The sequence below is a fragment of the Suillus plorans genome (genome assembly GCF_016647745.1).
Source record: "Suillus plorans strain S12 chromosome Unknown HD556scaffold_76, whole genome shotgun sequence".
NCBI lineage: Eukaryota > Fungi > Basidiomycota > Agaricomycetes > Boletales > Suillaceae > Suillus > Suillus plorans.
The window spans coordinates 115,286-134,057 of NW_024537460.1; the positions used below are offsets into that span (position 1 = coordinate 115,286).

The 18,772-nt window shown below is 49.3% G+C and overlaps 8 protein-coding genes across 8 annotated transcripts; 4 read left to right on the forward strand and 4 right to left on the reverse strand.

Annotated features, from left to right (window-relative positions):
* Window positions 1-310: 310 nt before the first annotated feature.
* HD556DRAFT_1448519 (uncharacterized protein) lies at window positions 311-942 on the forward strand (the record flags this gene model as incomplete). Its single annotated transcript, XM_041307440.1, has 2 exons — window positions 311-397; window positions 457-942. The coding sequence occupies 2 exons, from the start codon at window positions 311-313 to the stop codon at window positions 940-942; spliced, it is 573 nt and encodes a 190-aa protein (XP_041154994.1).
* A 584-nt stretch (window positions 943-1,526) lies between these two features.
* HD556DRAFT_944364 (uncharacterized protein) lies at window positions 1,527-4,943 on the forward strand. The gene is made up of 5 exons (XM_041312084.1): window positions 1,527-2,338; window positions 2,395-2,451; window positions 2,502-2,568; window positions 2,620-3,414; window positions 3,465-4,943. Exons 1-5 carry the CDS (start codon window positions 1,581-1,583, stop codon window positions 4,587-4,589), a joined length of 2,802 nt encoding a protein of 933 aa, XP_041154995.1. The 5' UTR covers window positions 1,527-1,580; the 3' UTR covers window positions 4,590-4,943.
* A 70-nt stretch (window positions 4,944-5,013) lies between these two features.
* HD556DRAFT_1448521 (uncharacterized protein) lies at window positions 5,014-6,183 on the forward strand (the record flags this gene model as incomplete). Its single annotated transcript, XM_041307441.1, has 6 exons — window positions 5,014-5,072; window positions 5,135-5,324; window positions 5,404-5,598; window positions 5,675-5,917; window positions 5,987-6,054; window positions 6,114-6,183. The coding sequence occupies 6 exons, from the start codon at window positions 5,014-5,016 to the stop codon at window positions 6,181-6,183; spliced, it is 825 nt and encodes a 274-aa protein (XP_041154996.1).
* A 490-nt stretch (window positions 6,184-6,673) lies between these two features.
* Window positions 6,674-8,622, reverse strand: HD556DRAFT_1277271 (uncharacterized protein; the record flags this gene model as incomplete). Its single annotated transcript, XM_041299249.1, has 2 exons — window positions 7,862-8,622; window positions 6,674-7,812 (listed from the first exon to the last, which is right to left on the reverse strand). The coding sequence occupies exons 1-2, from the start codon at window positions 8,235-8,237 to the stop codon at window positions 6,674-6,676; spliced, it is 1,515 nt and encodes a 504-aa protein (XP_041154997.1). The 5' UTR covers window positions 8,238-8,622.
* On the forward strand, window positions 8,623-10,472 carry HD556DRAFT_1277276 (UAA transporter). The gene is made up of 3 exons (XM_041299250.1): window positions 8,623-8,840; window positions 8,896-9,279; window positions 9,334-10,472. Exons 1-3 carry the CDS (start codon window positions 8,782-8,784, stop codon window positions 10,031-10,033), a joined length of 1,143 nt encoding a protein of 380 aa, XP_041154998.1. The 5' UTR covers window positions 8,623-8,781; the 3' UTR covers window positions 10,034-10,472.
* A 1,830-nt stretch (window positions 10,473-12,302) lies between these two features.
* On the reverse strand, window positions 12,303-12,699 carry HD556DRAFT_1312569 (uncharacterized protein; the record flags this gene model as incomplete). Its single annotated transcript, XM_041300672.1, has 2 exons — window positions 12,303-12,343; window positions 12,432-12,699. The coding sequence occupies 2 exons, from the start codon at window positions 12,697-12,699 to the stop codon at window positions 12,303-12,305; spliced, it is 309 nt and encodes a 102-aa protein (XP_041154999.1).
* Window positions 12,700-17,724: 5,025 nt separating this feature from the next.
* HD556DRAFT_1246524 (uncharacterized protein) lies at window positions 17,725-18,021 on the reverse strand (the record flags this gene model as incomplete). Its single annotated transcript, XM_041298617.1, has 1 exon — window positions 17,725-18,021. A coding segment is annotated over one exon (297 nt), but the record flags the coding sequence as incomplete, so codon positions are not given.
* A 424-nt stretch (window positions 18,022-18,445) lies between these two features.
* On the reverse strand, window positions 18,446-18,625 carry HD556DRAFT_1200031 (uncharacterized protein; the record flags this gene model as incomplete). Its single annotated transcript, XM_041296367.1, has 1 exon — window positions 18,446-18,625. A coding segment is annotated over one exon (180 nt), but the record flags the coding sequence as incomplete, so codon positions are not given.
* Window positions 18,626-18,772: the final 147 nt, after the last annotated feature.

Sequence of the window (18,772 nt, forward strand, 5' to 3'; positions counted from 1 at the left end):
ACTAGGCAGTGCAAGACCACAACATAAAGATATCAGTTTGGAGCCATCTTTGTATAGCCCCACTCTGTGTTGTATTCCTACATCGGTTCACAGGTCTATTGCTTTTCGAACATGGTTGAATGAGACATACCCATGGATCAAGTATCATTTTGTCCCTGGAAACTGCACTGGCATTGCACAACCATGTGATGTTGGAGTTCAACATTCCTCCAAGCTAGCAGTGAAACACTCCCAACATGCTGATATTGTAAACAAAGCATTAGCTTTATTGCAAAAGAACCAAGACACTTTGTTTGCATTGCGGCTTGATATGACATTGCCCACCCTGCATGACCATTCAGTGCAGTGGCTACTGAATGAATACCACACTATCAGCAAACCTAAAGTGATTAAGCAGGTTTGTTTCTACTTTCAAATAAAAATCATTGACAATGTCCTAACGGCTTCATATTCCAGGCTTTTGCATCTTGCCATGCAGTTCCATCATTCAACCTCTCATTTGATAGCCTTATGAGCTGTAAGGCCTTGCAACGACTTCGGGATGTGCAGAAGAACGAGCCAGACATCTGGATAAAGATTTTGACTTACCAATATAAATTTTCGGAACAGCATGGTGTTGTGGATGCAGATGAAGAGCCAGCATTCACAGACAACACTGACACCTTGGATGGAAGTGATGTGGCAATCAAGGCCATCTTACAGCATATTGCAGATGGCAGCCAGGGCCCACTGGCAGGTTACAGTGTTGATCCTAGTAATGGCTCACTTATCATACATAACAAGGCAGAGGTGTACAAGTTGGAAGTTGCAGGACATGCTCAGGCTGCTGAAGCTTTGAACATGGGTGAGGGAGGAGAGGAAAGCAAAGAGATCCCTGGTTTCGGGAGAGGACAGCACAGGCGCACAGTGAACACCTTATATAATGATTTTTGGTCGCACTAATAGGTTGTCTACAGTGATTTCTTGTCTTTTTTGGTGCTTTTTATTAATTTACCATATGTCACAAAATAGCTTTGCGACCCCAAATTTAGTGTGACCATCACTTCAAATAGCTTTAATTCATTGGAGGGTGGGACATGTGATGAAGTTATGGTCGTAACTCTACAGTATTAGCAATACAAAGTATATATAGTGTAACATTTATTTACATTGAATTCAGTCAATATAATATTCAAATCCTACTCTCAAGTCTACAGATACTTCTACAAAAGGTAACTTTCAGTGATAGATTTGAAGCCATACATGTTCCTCATCCTTTTTTTTTTAAAAAAATACAGTACTATGAATCCATGTTGGAAGGTCCTAGGTCCCAAAGTAAAGGGCTTGGGATGTGTTGTTGCATGAGCTATGAGGCATTTTGCAACTCTGGCCCAACGATAGTATAATGACCCTACAACTTGAAGGGTGCACCGGTTAAGCTCGGCCTTTTTTTACACGGCGATCGCCAGGTAGCCGAGCTACTGATAATTTGTGGCTGTACTGATTAAAACTCAGCTAGGCGTCGGGTTATTCACACGGTGGTGTAACTTGAGTGGTCGCAATTCTCCGGTTAAACTTCCGTCGACTTTCCGTCTACTATAATGATCCATCTCGATCGTAACCGCAACGAAATCGATTCAGAACAAAATTCAAATCTAATCTTGCCAGAGGATCATTCAGCTACTTTCAATTGGGTCACAGACATCACTCATAACGACGAGCATCACAATTATTTCGCAAACTCTTTGTCTGACTTGAATAATAATCATCCCGAGGGTCAGACACTCCATCCTATCCCACTTCCAGCTGACGACAAGAGTTCGTCACTTTCACCTCCTCCAGAATACAATTCACCTCAAATTAAACACAAGTCTCCTCCGCAAGCACAAGAACAAGAACAAGAACAAGAACAAGAAGACGATGGAGATGGTTCTTATTCGAGACAGTTAACACCACTCACAGACCTATCAGCAGTACCAGATGGTGACGAGAGTTTGGATTTTGAAAAGAAGGATAGCAGTCCAGCAGAAGTAGAACAAGAGCAGAATGGTGACCTAAACAGCGCACAAGACAACGCAGATAATCGTTGGTCAGAAAAACGTACAATAAATGGTACATCATCTCCAGTCCGCTCAATCCCCAGCTCTCCAACAAGATATCCAATCCCAATACCCGTCCCAGGTCCCTCTCACAGACTTGGTCCATCAGCAGCTCCTTCTCATTCAAGACGTCCATCAAGGGAAATCGTCTCAATCACCCAACTCCCCTCACCAAACTTACCACCAGCAAAATTATCTGATTCCTCTACAGGAGAAACAAAAGTCTTTAGGATTCTAGAGATCAACTCAGAGTTGCTAAAGTCCGTTCACACCCACTCCCTTTTTCCACCCTCAATCTCACTTTCTTGCTTTTTAGAGTCTGTATGGAGTTTCAGACACGTGGCGTGCCACCGACTGACGCTCGCTTCTCTCAGTAAGCACTACTTCATCTTAAAAAACAACCCTCATCATTCAACCCTTCAGTTTTGCTAATCGCATACAAGTCAACTTGACCTGGCTAGCGGCAGCTGCAGATCATCAACGATGTAACGTATGTATCCCTTGTCTACTCAATACAACCCTTCACTTACTCTCTTAATAGGACCCCAGACTTGTATTGCCCGCAATGGATGCTCCTTCTCCTGTCGAATTCATATCAATGGATCGAATACATCACCTCTACGCCGATTTACCCACCATATTCGCAAAGGAACTCGCACGACGCCAGCTTGCTTCTGGCGCTCAATACTCTCCTACCACTTCCGCCGCACTCCTAAATGGTCCTTTAAAGCGCAGCAGACCGGACGACATGGCAGACCTTATGAACAAAAGACGCGACATTGGTGAGACCAAACCCCACTCCATGCAACCGCACTCCATGCAACCACCCGCAATCCCATCCATATCCATATCTGGTGCTGGCCAGCGCACCAGTCCCACATCATCATTCCCTCCATCCATCCATCCAAACATAACCGTCGCCAGCACGCCTGCCATGCCGCAGAGTCCCCGCACCTCCAGTCCCATGCCTCCACCATTGTCTACCCCCTCACTACCCTTCGGCGCCACTGAAGCATCAATAGCGGCCACGACACGTGCTCGCGCACGGGAAATGCAGATCCACCAAGCACGCGAACAACAACTTCGAGCAGCCCAGATGCAAAATCAAATGCAGTCCGCGCGCCAGATCTCCCCTCCTGATTCCTCCCCGCGAATTCCCCAAAATATGGGGCCGAGCGCACCGCAACATCCACATACATCATATGGCCACAACGCTTCACCGATGCAGATTCTCCAAAATACCAGCCATCCCCTGATGACGTATCTCATGTCCCAAATCCCTAACTTCACATCTCTACCGTTACCTCAACAGGTGCAGAAGCTCACGAGCTTTCAGGTGATGATTTACGTTGTGTTTGCGAACTGTGATATTGATGTTTCGTACAGAACATTCTGGCGCAGAAGCAGCAACAGAATCCGCCCAATCAGCAACAACGCCCCCCTATGCCTGGTCAAATGCCCGGTCTAGGTCAGAACCCCTCCATGTCGCCCATGCCCAACGCTCCCATGCAAAGCAGCGGTCCAAGCCCTGTATCTCCCCTAGGCCAGCAATCACCCGTCTCATCTCAATCCCAACAACAAATGAGCGCCCAGTCCCAGCAAGCCGGCATGTATCCATTCAGTAATCAAGGCCACAACGCACCCAGCGTAGACCCCCGCATAGCAGCCTCCAATTTCACACAGCAAATGCCGGGCAACATGGGCGCCATGAACCTAAATCAACAACGACAGCTCATGCTCATGCAGCAAATGCGGAATTCAGGCGGGAACATGAACATGAACGCTTCGAACCTCATGAACCCACAGCAGGCGTTTGCGATGCAGCAGCAACAGCAGCAGCGGGGAATGCCCCAGGGTGGTCCATCTCAAGGGGGCTCACCCATGTCTGCCCCTGCGAATGATACCTTCCCCGCATTGCGCTCGAATTCGACTATTCCAGGAATTGCGAGGAGTGGGCGGTCACCTTCTGAGAGCGTACATTCGCCCATGACACCTCGGGCTCCGTCAAGGCTTTCGTCGCAGCCTCCTATGCAGCCTGAAGATTTCCAGCGGGCAATGACGCAGCAGGCACAACCGGGCATGATGGGGACGCAACAGAATGCTGGCTCATTCCATCCGCAGGTGCAGTATCATCAATGGCAGAATGGCCAGCAGCAGCAGCAGCAGCAACAGCAACAGCAGCAGCAGCAACAGCAGCAACAGCAACAGCAGCAGCAACAGCAACAGCAACAGCAGCAACAGCAGCAGCAGCAACAGCAACAACTGTCGCTCGGAGGGCAAATGAACGGGTTTGGGATGAACCCCCATGGAGGAGCAGGAGCAACGAGCAGCCCCTACGGCGGCACCATCTCACCATCCGGAGGGCCTAACTGGCAACAGCAAAGCATGAACGGATATTACCCCCAAAGCAACCAACGACCTCCAAACATCACCATGCAACAAACCATCAGTCCCATAGGAGACGCGAGCACAGCAGGAGAATACGATATATTTAATTGGAATGGTCCATGAAGGTGTCCCGTTCTGGTTCCGGGTCCTAGGAGTTGGGACGTTGATTATCACTTCGATATTATCTTATTATTTGTTTTTCGCGGCTCCCTCAGAGGCTGTTTTCGAGCGTTTTACTTTTTTTACTTTTACCCCTCACACGTCGCTTTCGATGCTACTGTACGTTCTGATTTTTTTTCGGTTTCATAGTTTTTCTTTCTTTCTTTTCTTTTTTTTTACTGCATCCCTGCTCTGTTCTGGAGTCGTCTGTATTTTGTAGAAGCCTTTTTTTTCTATGAATTTTGATCGGATGAAGGTCCGGGGCAGGACTGTTATATTTTTGTTGGACGGTGCTATTACAGTATTACTATCCGAGTCGAGTGCCTGTTCCAAGTATAATAAGTCTCCGCTTGGATATCAGCATCTCCACTCCACTATACCGCAAGCGATGGTATTCACCAGACTCTCCTCACAAGAGAAAAATGCCTTCTTCGGGCTTCTAGACGAGTCCGCACCGCTGGCATCTCTCCCTCATCCCTCATTTACTGACCACGATTCGTTGCTCGCAGGTACTTCCAGTCCCGCCCCGAGATCCTCGCCCACGTTAACACAAGCACCAGCAACGCCCGAGACCCATCCGCAGCCGCTGCATCAGCCGTTCACCGCGCTCTCGCCAGCAACCCAGAAGTCACCTCCAAGATCGTCTCCGCCGGGGTGACGCACGGACTTGCGAAGTCCAATAACCCATATGCATCCACGGTACGTCTCTTCGCTGCCCACATGATATCAAGCAATGAGTCGTAGTGTTAACTACATCAATCCCCGATCCGTCGAGCAGATAGCCAGTAATCCACAAGTGAGCAATTCCGTAGGAAGAGTAGCGGCAGCTTCGCTCGCGTTCAGCAGCTCAAGCAATGCATTCTCGTCTTTGAACGCTTCAAGAACCCTAGCTCCTTCCCTCCCTTCCCGCAGCTCCAGCGCACACAGCGCATCCTCGTCAGGGTCTGAGATCGATAAACTAATCACGAAAAAGGTCTGTACCTTCCATTTCTTCTTCTTGATGCACCCTCTCAATCCACCAAATGCTAATACCCATTTCCACATCGCAGTCAAGCGTATTGGGCGCATTCAAGAAAGCACCCACAGCGAACGTAGCTATTCCCCCTGCATTCCAACCGCCCAAGACGTCATATGGCCCGCCTCCTACTCGGCGCACGACGTCAGAAACGAGCGCTCCTGAGCCTTCCGCTGCTAGGTCCCCACCACCCGTCCTCCCACGACGTGCAGTCGAACCTGAACCCGAGGAACCACAAGGGGAGTGGGCAGAGGTCTTGTATGACTATAGTAGCGAGGTCTGATGCGTTCAGTTGCAATCAATGCGTCCAGTCGAACTGAGCCATCTTCATTTTTTCACACTTTAGGATCCTGGCGATCTGGAAGTCCAAACTGGCTCTCGTGTATTTGTCACTGCGAAATCTTCTGATGACTGGTGGGTTGTCTTTGTCCTTGGATCTTGAATGTTGCGCACGTCACTGACTTTTTATTCAGGTGGACGGGTCAGATAGAGGGCCAAGGAAAGGAGGGATTATTCCCTGCCTCATACGTGAAACTGTTGTGATATCTATTTGACGTCGATGCATACCACTATCGTTCCAAATGTAATGCGGCAAGTAGACCTACTTTGACAGGTCTATCGGTCCTGGAGAATTTGTGGGACAGCACAAGACAGCATGCCATCACCAGTCGAGCAGGCATCCCACGGCGATCGGATAGCTATTTCTTATCCAATCATCACAGATGGGCTTGAAATCATAGTATATATTTATGTATACATCCATTGAAGTACAAGTAATCGACGAGCGGTATGGTTTTCTGACGGATACAGAACGAGAGTAGGAATAGAACTACAGTGGTGTCCGACGTCCATGTCACCGAGATGTCCGGGGAATGAGATGAAGGTGAAAAACGAGTCTGAGGGGTGGGTAACGTGATATCCAGAGTACGATAGGTGATAGTGATGTGCCATGAAACAATGTGAAGATCGATGCAGAAATGAGGAGGTTGTTAAATGATGTAAGGAAACGCGTCCGTCACCCGCCGGTCGAGACTCAAACGTCAAGTAGATTCTGATTGGCCGTCGCTCGGAAGATCGCAGACCTCGAGTGTACCAGTCTATGGAACGCGCTAGCCCCGTGGCCAGGGGGATGGCGTTCTGCAGGCTCGACAACGCTCACCACAGGAGGACCCACAGACCCCTTACCAGAGAGGTCATAAGTCGGCTTCTCTTTCTCCTGACCCTTGATCGCCGCGCTCCATATGCGGCTAAGGAACCCGTTGGAAGACATGCTGACGCTTGCTTTCATACTAGAAGCAGGAATACCGGATCCGCCAGCGGAATCAGCGTCGGATTGATTCCGATTGACGTTCGACATGCCGTATACGTAGGAGCTCGCTCGCTTTCCGGGAGCCGCAGCACGGTTGACGACTCTGATCGTGCACATGTCCAAAGGCGCGGGCGGGTTTGGAGGAGATGGAGAGTCGCCTCCTCGGACGGTCGCTATAGATCGGACTGAACCTGCTTCGGATACCTTTCGCCCTTCTCTGTGCGCCTGGGGCGGGATACCACCTAAGACAAACGGTTTCCTTACGACGCTTGGTTTCTCGTCCGCCTCTTGCTCATCGTCGGAGACGCTGCTAGCTGAATCAGACGAAGACCCAGAGTCCTCAATTAATGATTCCATCTCGGAGTCAGTTGCACTCGAGCTGTCGCAGCTATGTACACTCGATATGGGTGATGCAATGCAAGAAGCACGGCCCTGGGTACCTCCAAGACGGCTGCTCGAGAGACGCCTTGCAATCCCGCGAACTGTGGACACAATAGAGGACCCAATGGGCGGTGGAGGTGGAACTTCGCTAGGTGGAGTTGGTAGCTGCGCCTGGGCGCGGGCTTTGCCTGCTTTTGAAACTCGCTCGACCGCCGCTGCACGGGTTTCCTGCTGGGGAGTTAGGGGGCAGACGATGCGCGTGGGCATAAAAGGTGCAAAGTGGATGCACACTTCCTGCTCGTCGAAGCGGAGGTCGTAGCCCAGTATATAGAGAAGCTGTTCCTCCATGAGGTTCACCTCTGGGAGGTCAAAGTGTTCAGCGTATGCCGCCCAATGTGTGTTTTTGGGAGATGAGTCGTTGAGGTACTTGGCCGCTACGATCAGCGTCGCCAGGAAGACACGGTGCCGAGTGCATGGCCGGCCTAAAAAATATGATAAGAAATTTGATGGAAAATATTACATGCTACGTACCCTTGGTCATGGCAGGCACCTTGACACGCACGCGGTGCAAGTAAATGAGGGTGGTGAGTAGCGTAGGCACCTGAACGTTCGACCTATTCACTAAGCGCGTGATGAAGTGCACAAGACTTGGCAGTTTCAGCGCCACTTGGGCGGGAGGAGCGACGTCCTGTGTCTCAGAGAAGGGGGCCTTGATTGGCGTCGTAGGGGGTGTTGGGAGGGCACTGGGAGCAGGGAGTTGCTCGTTGATCATGATGGCTCGCGACGCCTGATGGGCAATGTAGGAGATCATCTCCATTGTGACAGACCTACGCATAAGTTCTACAAGGTATGGATTATGAAGAGACCTTGGGAGGAGAGACGCTGGGTGACGGCGGTCTAAGGACATTTCTGAAGGGAGTGGACGTGATAGAGATTGTTGTGTTGTGCCCGGCGGGGGGCAAATGAAGCAAAGAAAAGAAAAGACAAGGAGTAAGATTCCTGCGGGGCGAGCTTATGAAGCTGGCGTGAATACCAACAAACAGCGCGACACGCGCCGAGATCACGAGACTAAAATCAATGTGGTAAATACGTTATACCGCCGGAGCCAGCGACGAGGACGTTAACAAGTTAGGCGAGCAGTGAGTGGAACAGAGCACAGAGCAAAGGAAACCCATATTCAAGACCCTGACCTTTATAAACTTGATGGTAATTATGAACGAGACCGCCAGACTGAGCAGCTGTAACATTGAGCAGTCTTGGTAATTTTGAAGATTTATTATTATGGGTTATTAACCTTAAGCTTGTTCGTTTCAACATGTGAGTCAAGATATCCTTTGACAGCTGAACGTTAACGTTCGGCTGTACTGAGAGGCCGCGCCCGAGTGGATGAGTTGCGGACCAAAAGGTGTCAGCAGACCGCGTGCGCTGCTACCGCGTTTCTTGCTTTCCTCATGTTGTCATTGTCAGACTGGATCACCACTCTTTCATTGGTGTTCGGAGGCTGCTGCAGGTGAGTGACCTTGAACTAGATTTCATTCTGACGCTAATTCGGGAACGTGGTTCAGTAATGCCATCACCTTAGAACACATCACAGCTCGTTACCCAAACGCAGGCGTCCTGATCACCTTCTTCCAGTTCCTCATCGTTTCATTATATGGACTACCCAAGCAATTCACATTCAACGACCCCCCAGAATCTAAACACGCAGCAAATGGACCAAATGGTACTGTGTCTGCTCCAACAACACCGCGCAGGAGATGGATTCCTCGACTGAAGAACCGGAAGGTACCTCTGCTACCTTATTTCATTCAGGTCGCATTGTTCTTCGTACTGTCAACTCTGAATAACGCTGCTTTTGCATACCACATTCCTATGACTGTGCACATCGTGTTTCGCAGCGGTGGCATGATCATAAATATGATTCTAGGATGGATGTTCACAAAGAAGCGGTTGGTGTTTCGCTACAGGATTTCCAGCGTTTACTTATCCCAAAGAAATGCCAGATATACCGTGCGACAAGTTGTTTCTGTCGTCGTCGTCACAGCTGGCATCATAACGACCACACTCTCTGCCTCAAAACCCAAATCTCATACTGCCGAAGTACTAGGCACATCTAATACATCACTCTACGCAATGGGCATATCCATCCTTGGTCTTGCCCTCGTCCTCTCAGGTTTCCTGGGACTCATCCAGGACTGGGTCTATGCACGATACATCGCACCCGCTGAAGCGGAAGCTGCTTCCGACCCCACAGGACAATCTTTATGGCAGGAACATATGTTCTACCTCCACTCCCTCGCTCTCCCCTTGTTTTACTTGTCCAAAGATAACATATCCATGGAGCTCACACGTATGAGTTCTAGTCCACCTGTTTTCCTCTCCCTGCCGCAGTCTGGACCTCTTGCACCATACGAGGCAGGCCTTATAGTGCCCTCAATATTTGTCTACCTCCTCTTGAACACGTGCACACAGCTCGTGTGTGTCGTAGGAGTCAACAGGCTCACTGGGCGTGTATCTTCACTGACTGTGACCCTCATTCTTACTGTACGCAAGGCCATCTCGTTATTGCTAAGCGTCGCAGTCTATGGAGGACAGGGAAACACGGAGATGTGGGTCGGCGCAGGATTGGTATTCATTGGGACTATCGGGTATTCGACTGGAATAAAGATACAGTCGAACGACCAAAAGGAGAAGAAAGATTAGCGAGAGCATCGCATGCTAGATGAGCTTTAACGAGGATCTTCTTATAGGCTGTACAAATACCAGTTAAACGCATACCATAAGTATGTGCACTTATTCAATGTTCTTTGTTATGATCCAACAATTCTGCATGATACCTTCCATTGCCATCTGAATCGGCGGGCGAGGGTGTAGGCTGGCCCTAAACAAATGCAGTTAAGTGCCGTTTTGGTAGGGTAACTAGTGCACAATGCAAGCCAGTGCCACGCTCTATCATAACGTCAGCATTAATCTGGTGCAGCTGCAGGTGGCAGTACCAGCACATTAAATCTGACAATGAGAGATCCATCGCACTCGTTGATGTCGATGCAAGCAACGAGGACTCTCCCTAGCTGACGATGGAGTGGCAACTCCAGCCAATGTGAATGCGAGGGATGACTGATGGAATGGAATGAGCTATGACTACTACAACCGCCTGCTGAGAACCTTCGTGCTGACTAAGCTAACCCAACCTTCGCTCGCTGGCTCCTATCGACCTCTACTGGCCTCTACTGGCCTCTGCTAACCCCTGCTGACTCTCTGCCTCTATCACCCCCCTTTTTTTTTCTTTTTTTAAAAAAATCCAATTTATGTCCATGTGGGGTACGATACCCTATGTAGGACAATTCTAACTAGGAAAACGGGGGACTCCATAGTCCCCCACCGCGTCTCCGACTTCGCAAATGCCCTGAGGGAGGGGTGACCTCCCTCAGTCTGCCGTTCCCGCCGGCCATTTGAGATGTGCAAGTCTTCCAATCCGTGGGACCTTTGCTGTACAGTTCGTGGTGGGTGGGTCCCTGTCGTTGGCTGTGGATGATACAAGTACTCAGGTGTGACACCGTGTACGATAGGAATGATGGAGCGTGGAGCGTAAAGTAAAGTTTTAGGTGCGGATATCCTCGTTACGCCGGCGCCTTGGGAGGGTGTTTGTTTGGGTGGCGAGCAAGCAAGGTATTCCGTTCCTCCTTCTTTCTGTGAATATCCTTTCCTCTTTCTTCTTCTAGTTCAATGCTTCTTGTGTTCTCCATTTGGACTGCTGATAGTCTGAGTCCCGTCATCGTCGAGCAGTGGGTTAAGGTCTGGTGTCCTGCACCTAGAGGTTCCCTTAACCGTGAGGGGTCTGCTTGGGTTCTTTCTGTGGTACGCTAAAGAGGTAGTCATCGTCTGTCGTCATTTAGTCTTAGGGGAGACATTAGTGGTGCCGAAGTCCGGTTCGGTTCGGTTCTTAGGCCTCTAAATGCGAACGCCGAACTGAACCATCGGTCACGTTCAGGCAAGGAGGACGAACACTGGACCGGACGCTGATGAACGCGTTCACAAGCGTTCGGTTTGAGTTCAGAACGCGTTCGAACGCTCGAACGCTACATATAAATTGACAAAAATTGCAAGAAATACATGAACAGTAAATGAGTAGCTAAATTTCGTCCATGGCAGAGTGTTCGTGAGCAGCAGCAAACTCAGCTTGAACCGTTGCGGAAATATGGCCTTGACGGTACCCACTTTTCAACAGCTGTAGGGCCTCAAATGTTGTTGGCAACAACCGATTACGGCGCGTGGTCCCAGTGATGCCGCCACTCGAAAACGCTCGTTCGGATGCGACGGCAGAGCCTTGAATAGCGAGGTAATCCTTTGCAATGCGAGAGATGGTGGGATATTGAATGGAATGGTGCTAAAGGCATTTTAAGTCAACTTGCAAGGAAACACGATGCGAAAAAACTCACGCCCCACCACGCCACTATATTCTCAACATCTTCTAATGGGGCAGCAAGGTACTCGTCGAGCTCCTGGTGAGGTCTTCGATTTGCGGTGTCATTTGCGACACGAGTTTTGACAGCATCGCGCATCCAGCTATGGCCGTATGACCCCTGGCGAGCAAGCAAGGAAGGAGCCACAGCAGCTGGCTCTGCAGTGGCGGGCGAGACATTGCAATGATAATATTTGTCGAAAACCTTCCGCAAGCTTCTCATGCCCTCGTCAAAGTCGCGAGGCTCCCATTTACCCTTCGCGTATGCCACCTTATAGTTAGGATCGAGCGCTACATTGTACATTAGATAGGGCATCATAATAAATAAAATACATACCAAGGCAAACGAAATAAACATCAGTTTCGTCGATTTTGTGGTACCATTTGCGAATATTGTCGAGGCCAGAGTTGATCGCGGATGAAAAGTCGTCAAACTTTGACGAACCAGCCATGTTTTGCCAAGTTTGTTGGAGATACTCGAGGACTGGAATCGCGCGCCATACGGTAGGTTCACGAGTCGCCGAAAACGATTGTTGAGCATTGGCAGGTTCCTGGTTATACAGTAGGTTAATACAACATTTGAGACTCGACTGGACACTCGCACATACCTGAAGCCGTCATCGTCATCGTGGGACCCACGTTGCACTCGCTTGGGTGCGGGCTGTCCTTGGGGAGGCACTGGAGGCACTCGTTTGGCAGCTTTGGCTGGAGCTGTGTTGCCAGCATTGCGGATTTTTTCTGTCGGTTTAACGGCTCGGCCTGAGCGAGACACGAAGGCAGTCAGCTTGCCATTGGATGCAGGAGGCGGAGGTGGAGCAAGCATGGGGGTGTCATCGTCGGGATCATTGTACCAATCGATGGCGCTAGCGTCTTTGAGTTGGCCATTGGATCCAAGTGCGCAAGACATTCTTGCAGCCAGAAGGGTGAATATTGTACCTGTAGTAGCTCATTTATACCAAAATTTGTGGTTAGAGATTAGAAAAATGCGACGCACCTTGAACATATTGTTGCCATGCAATGACTGCAACAGTTGATTGATGTTGAAGCAAAAGCAAGTACCTGAACGAGCATCCCAAAGATATGTTCTGAACATAGATTAAATTATAATCCTAATAATGATTAACATAGGGCTTACCAAAACGTTGAATAGATCACAGAGGAAGTCAGACGTCACTAACAGAAATGCATTCAGTCTTTTGGTCGTGAAGTAAGAGCCGTTCTGGAGATCAATGCTCCCAGAACTGCCAATGGCCATATGAGTTTGTTGCCAGGTGATCAGAAAAAATATTAGGATAGATGGATAGCAATAAGCTGAGGACCTCAAGCGGATCATAGACAGAAGGAAAGAACCGTTCGAACGCGTTCGAACGGGTCCAGACGGGTTCACAAATCCGAGGCATCAGCCGAACGCTGAACCTAATAATAGGTTCGGTTCTTACCGTAGGCTGAACCTCGGACCGAACGGACAGTCCAGTTCGGAAGGGTTCGCGTTCGAACCGAAGTTCCGAACCGGACTCCGGCATCACTAGGAGACATCACCGAATATTGTCTGTAGGCGGCCCGTGCTGTTAACATAATGAATGAGTGAGGCACTTGCTTTGGGGTTGGACAACAGGAACGACATGGAGGAAGCGCGACGACAGTGAGCAGTGGTGAGAATATGTCGCACTCTTGCATACTGAGGGCACACAAGTAGAAAGTGCAATACTGTTTCCGCCGTGTTTTCACAGTGCAGACAATTGGGAGAGGGACTTTTGCCGATGTGGTGAAGATGCTGGTTGAGAGAGATGTGTTTGGTGCGAAGCCAGATAAGCATGCTGATATGTTGTTTCGGGAGATGTTGGGCTAGGGAGATGAATGATCCTTTGAGAATGTCCGGGTCTAAATTGTCAGTATGATTGTATCGAGGTGACTTTCGCCAAAACCTGGTCCAACGCTCAGACGACTCGTGCTTTTGTGCTTGTTTCAGTGCGGATATACTGCTTGGGAGCACCCCTTTATGAAGATAAGGCAGGAGGTGCCTTCTGGGGCTGGATTCCATTCATGATTTGGCCGCTTGTTTGGCCTCCCTGTCTGCTAATTCATTCCCCTCAACTCCGTCATGTCCCGATATCCATCTAACCATGACTTCAAAGTGGCGGTCATGGCTGGCTTTCTTCAGTTTCGTTATCATGCTCCGAAAGTGGTCTATCAAATAATGGCCTGATTTAGTCGAGAGAACTTCACCGGATTTGATCGTGGCCTGGTTATCCACGAAGATGGAGACAGGGTAGGTGATATCATCTTCCATAGAGAGTAATTGCGCTGCTAACGTTAGTCCAACTGCCTCGGCTTCGTATACGGTGTGGTCATCTGTAGAACCCAGGTGGTAGCGCAAAGTCTTTGGTTGTAGTCGGTCGTTACGAATGAGCACCGCTGCTGCTCCCACTTGGCCGTCTATGCCCGAACCATCACTGTAGATCTTAATCCCATCATCATTATCATTATGTTCTTGAATGGCCAGTTCTCTGGTGTTGGCGATAGAGGTTTGATATGGAGTTCGAGAGCTTGCATCAGTAAAAAACTCAAAATGCCGTAGCCCTGGTGACAGCTACATAGAGCTATATAGGCACAGTAGCACTATATAGGCACCCTTCAAGCTACTGTAGCCACTGTAGCGCTATATAGGCACCCTTCAAGCTACTGTAGCCACAGTAGTGCTATGTAGGCACCCTTCAAGCTACATACAACTATATAGCCAAAGTCACCGCTACTACAGGAGTCAGCTGGAGAAATATTTGCTACAGGTCACTCCAGGCAGCTACAGCGCTCGTGTGATATTAACCTGTCTACAAACTACTTATGACAGACACACCAAACATCTCGCCGTCAATATTTGAACTCGTTAAAATAAAAATCACTTGCCACCTTGCGGTGGAGTTGGTGTGTCGAGCGAGGACTTGTTGCAATCGAAAGGAAGGTGCTCTAATGTGCCACCATTTTGGACTCGTTGAACCGTGTGATAATTGACTTGATGGAATTTTCGCAATATTGTCATATTGCATTGGTATATATTTCTATTATTGTAAGAATATACAAGTAGTCTTGTAGCCTAGTTGTAAAAATGATGCACTTATAATTGTTCAAGGTGTTGGGTTCAATTCCTACCAATTGTACATTATAACATGTGAAATCATCTGATGTGAGCACTGGTGACATTTCTTTTGGCCTCGTAACTATCAGGTCCTACTAGTGTTAGTAGCCTGTAGCCTCCTGTAGCTTGCTATGACGAGCTACCAGTGACTCTCATAGCGAGCCGTGTGGCTATATAGCCACATGTAGAAGGGACTTGACAAATGGGACTACAGGTACTACAGCGACTATATAGCCACCTGTAGTCAAATGGTATTTTCCTGATGTGGGGGACATCTATTATGCGTGATGGTCTCGATGGAGCCCAAGTCGAGCTTAGTGGCGTGGTATAGGTGGTGGAGAGAAGATCTGTGACGCCTGACAAGTCTGTTAGCAGCTCGTCTCACCGGTAGAAACAATGGGTGAGTCGTGGGGTGCCCCGCTAGGCGGATAGCTGCTTGGTAGCATAAGTTTTGGAGCCGGTGCTAAAGAGGGATCAACTTCGCATGTACTTCCAGGGTGTCCGTTGCCATGGTGTGCATTGCCCCGGTGATGCTTAGAGCCACGACGCGTTGGACCCTTGTCAGACACCTGACCACACCTATTGAACCTTGTTGAGGGGTGTCTCCGTCCCCTATGAATAAGGGACAGAACCAGAGATCTACTGCGTATAACATCTTAGGTAGGGCTACAGCTAGGTATAATTGGCACATTAGTGAGAGTGGCATTCCCAGAGAGGTAGAAGAAAGGTGGTGCAGCTGGAAGACATATGCGGTACCCTTCGCTAGAGCGTATGCGATATGGGCTCCCCATCGTAGTGTTTGATCCAGTATGACTCCTAAGAAGCGGTGCGTCGCTGTTGGGGTGATCGTGGTGTTCCTGGTTGTGAGAGAGGGCGTTCTTTGGCAGAATTCATCGAGAAGTCCATTAACGCAAATTTTGAGGTTTCAAACTTAGAGTTGTGGGTTCTCGCCCATTCATAGCCGCCCTCTGGCCTTTCCAACATGTGCTTGAGGATGTCGTGTGTCTCATGAAAAGATTTCCCTATGGCAATAAATGCAGTATTGTCAACAAATGCTAGTGTTCTCTCCTTCTTGCCGTTTCCGATGGCGATGTCTACGAGGTCCGAGTTGTAGATGACATATAGAATCATGGAAAGCGGGTCCCCCTGGCCTATTCTGTTGCGAATTGGAATCCATTCGGATAAGTGTCCGTCGAACTTGAGCTGAGTGCGACGATCTGTTAACAAACGTTCAGTGAATCCTACCAGAGACTCTGGGAGACGTCTCTTCCTCATGTTATGCAGGAGGCGGTCAGTTACGGCATTCGGGAATGCACCTTCTGTATCCAGGAATAACGCTGAAACAACTTTACCTTGCCTCCAGGCATCTTTGACGGTTGCCTCGAGTAGATGCAATGAGTCCGTGGTGGATCTGCCAGGATGGCCGCCGAAGTGGGTATCGGGGAGTAGATTGTGGTGCTCGAGGAGGTATGTCATTTGGTCCGCAACCACGGCCGTAAGTAGCTTGCACATCGTGTTGAGGAGCACAATAGGTCTGTAGGCCTTCGTGATGGTATAGTCCGGCTTTCCAGGTTTGCATAGGACGACAGTTGTAAAGTCTTTCCATGGGGGGTGATATGTCTGAAGCGTGAATACAGCTGTAAATAGATGAAGTAAGTACTGGTTGAGCAGGGCCGCGCAGCGAATGAAAACAATGTTGCATATGCCGTCGGGTCCAGGTGCCTTGTAAGGACTGAGTTTGGCGATACTTCTCGATAGTTGAGTTCCGTTGATAGGTGCCGGCGTGTGAACTGGTTTGGGGTAGATGACCTCTGCTGGGACGGATGAGACAGCTGGTGGGGGCGGAAAGAACGTGCCCGCTAGGGCCGCACTTTTCTCCTTGTTAGTGTCTGCAAAGGAGCCATCAGGCCATCGTAACGTTGGGATTCTAGATGGGCCGCCATCGCCCGCTGCTGCTGTGAGGTAATTGTTAGCAATCCAAATATTGTTACCTTTGATCTCTTCGAGCCAACTGATCCAATGTTCTTTCTTAGTCTGCTTGATGGCTTCCGAGTACTGATTATGTTTGATGTGATATTCCTCGTGGCTGGGGTGGTTAGCATTATTGCGTAGTCTATATGAGCGGTGACATAGTTTTGCTACTTCGCATCGCAGAATGGTAAGGTCTCTTGTCCACCATCGTTTGGAGTGGGGGTTAGGCTTCGATTTAGGGACGGTTTGCGCTATCGTATGTTGAATCGCAGTGGTTAGGGCCCGTGCTGCATTCTGAAATTCCTCGTCAGTGACGAGTGGCTGAGCAGGAGAAAGCATATCCAGTTCTAAGGCTAGACGTTCATTGAACATCTCCCAATCCGTTTCCCTAAAGTTGTGCTTCTCCTCCACTGTGGCTCTCGGGACGTCGAATTCCAAGATACTAAGTATGGGGAGATGGTCAGTAGCAGGCCCGCGTAATGCTGGATTGGTTGAGCAGCTCAGGAAGGAGTCACTAGTGTGATCCGTGCAGAAGACATTGTCGGGGCATGTCCAGTTTTTCGAGCTTGATGACTGTAGCATTGGCATGCCTTTCGGCAGGGCTAATATCATACCATAGTCCGCCAGGAGGTCTAAGAGAGGTTGAGCTGCGTTAAGATAATGGTTAGTGAATAATTGGGTGTTGCGGTCCTCGTCCCAAAGAGGGTGGTGCCTGTTGAAATCGCCAAGCCAGATCATGTGGTCATCAGCGGAAGGGCATAAGTTCACTATCTCTCGTTCTAGGAAGGAGGCAAGTGCCTCCTGGGTGTTCATTAGTAGACAATCGTTATAGATATTAAATATTGTGCATCGGCTGAATGGGCCCTGAAATTGGATTACAACAACGTCCGGTGAGGGAAATGCGAATTGCTGCCATGAGTTAGTTTCTAGAGATTTGGAGATGAGGGTGACCGCTCGTGACTTAAGATTAGGTGCTGAGAATCTGGTGGTAGGGTATACAGCGTGGAAGTATGTGGGCGATATGGTATTCTTCATTGAGTTGATGTGAGGTTCCTGGAGGGCGATGATGTCCCATTCTCGGGCGATAGGACTATTAAGGAGTGAGTGTTGCGCCACAAGTGACATATTTAAGTTCTGTTGCCATACGCGTAGTCGAGTCGATGTTTCGATGTGTTGTTCAGACATTGGGTGGGGTCACATAGACAGAGGAGGATGTGAGAGGGGAGTCCGTTATGGAGGGGGTTGGGGAACGTTGAGCTACAGGAGTGCGTCGTCCATGGTCCCAAACCTTGTTGGTGTTGGCGACAATCGGGATTGAGTTGGGTCCTGTGGGTGTGGGGGCTCTGAAGCCCCTTTGGCCTACATGATGTGGTGCTCCTCATGTAGAATGTCCTCTAATGGGGCGATGTGACTCGAAAGGAAGGTTTGTCTGGCGAAGGGGTGGTGGGCGATGTGGATTAGTGGGTGGTGGTGTGAGGGTCAATGTAGCTTTCTGAGGTGGAGCTGGCTGTGAGGGTAACAGTACCTGGGTCCAGGGGTCGTCGGTTGGGAAGAACGGCATGGAATTTTCTGGATGTTTGGCGTCTATCCCTGCGCACCTGGACTCGAATTCGGGACAGTTCCGGTTCCAGCTGGCGTGGTTGTCCGAGTTGCAGCTAACACAGTAGAGGGTGCGGTAGGCATTGCAATCATTAGTGCGGTGGTTCTTTCTGCAAGTACCGCAGGTGTCTTGTCTATCACCCCCTACTAGGGGGTGCCCCACTCCAACGACCTGAAGCCGATGCTAAATTTTAGTATGCTACTACTGACTCAAGGGAGCGACTGATGTCTGACAGCCCACCAAGAGAAAAACTTTCTAATGCGAAAGTGAGTAAAA

Excerpts from the sequence above, each read along its gene's own strand:
- HD556DRAFT_944364 (XM_041312084.1), top strand. The coding sequence starts at position 1,581 with ATGATCCATCTCGATCGTAACCGCAACGAAATCGATTCAGAACAAAAT. Across the intron at positions 2,339-2,394 it reads ATCAACTCAGAGTTGCTAAA|AGTCTGTATGGAGTTTCAGA; the intron begins GTCCGTTCACAC and ends CTTGCTTTTTAG. Across the intron at positions 2,569-2,619 it reads CAGATCATCAACGATGTAAC|GACCCCAGACTTGTATTGCC; the intron begins GTATGTATCCCT and ends CTCTCTTAATAG.
- HD556DRAFT_1277276 (XM_041299250.1), top strand. The coding sequence starts at position 8,782 with ATGTTGTCATTGTCAGACTGGATCACCACTCTTTCATTGGTGTTCGGA. Across the intron at positions 8,841-8,895 it reads GTGTTCGGAGGCTGCTGCAG|TAATGCCATCACCTTAGAAC; the intron begins GTGAGTGACCTT and ends AACGTGGTTCAG. Across the intron at positions 9,280-9,333 it reads TGGATGTTCACAAAGAAGCG|ATATACCGTGCGACAAGTTG; the intron begins GTTGGTGTTTCG and ends AAGAAATGCCAG.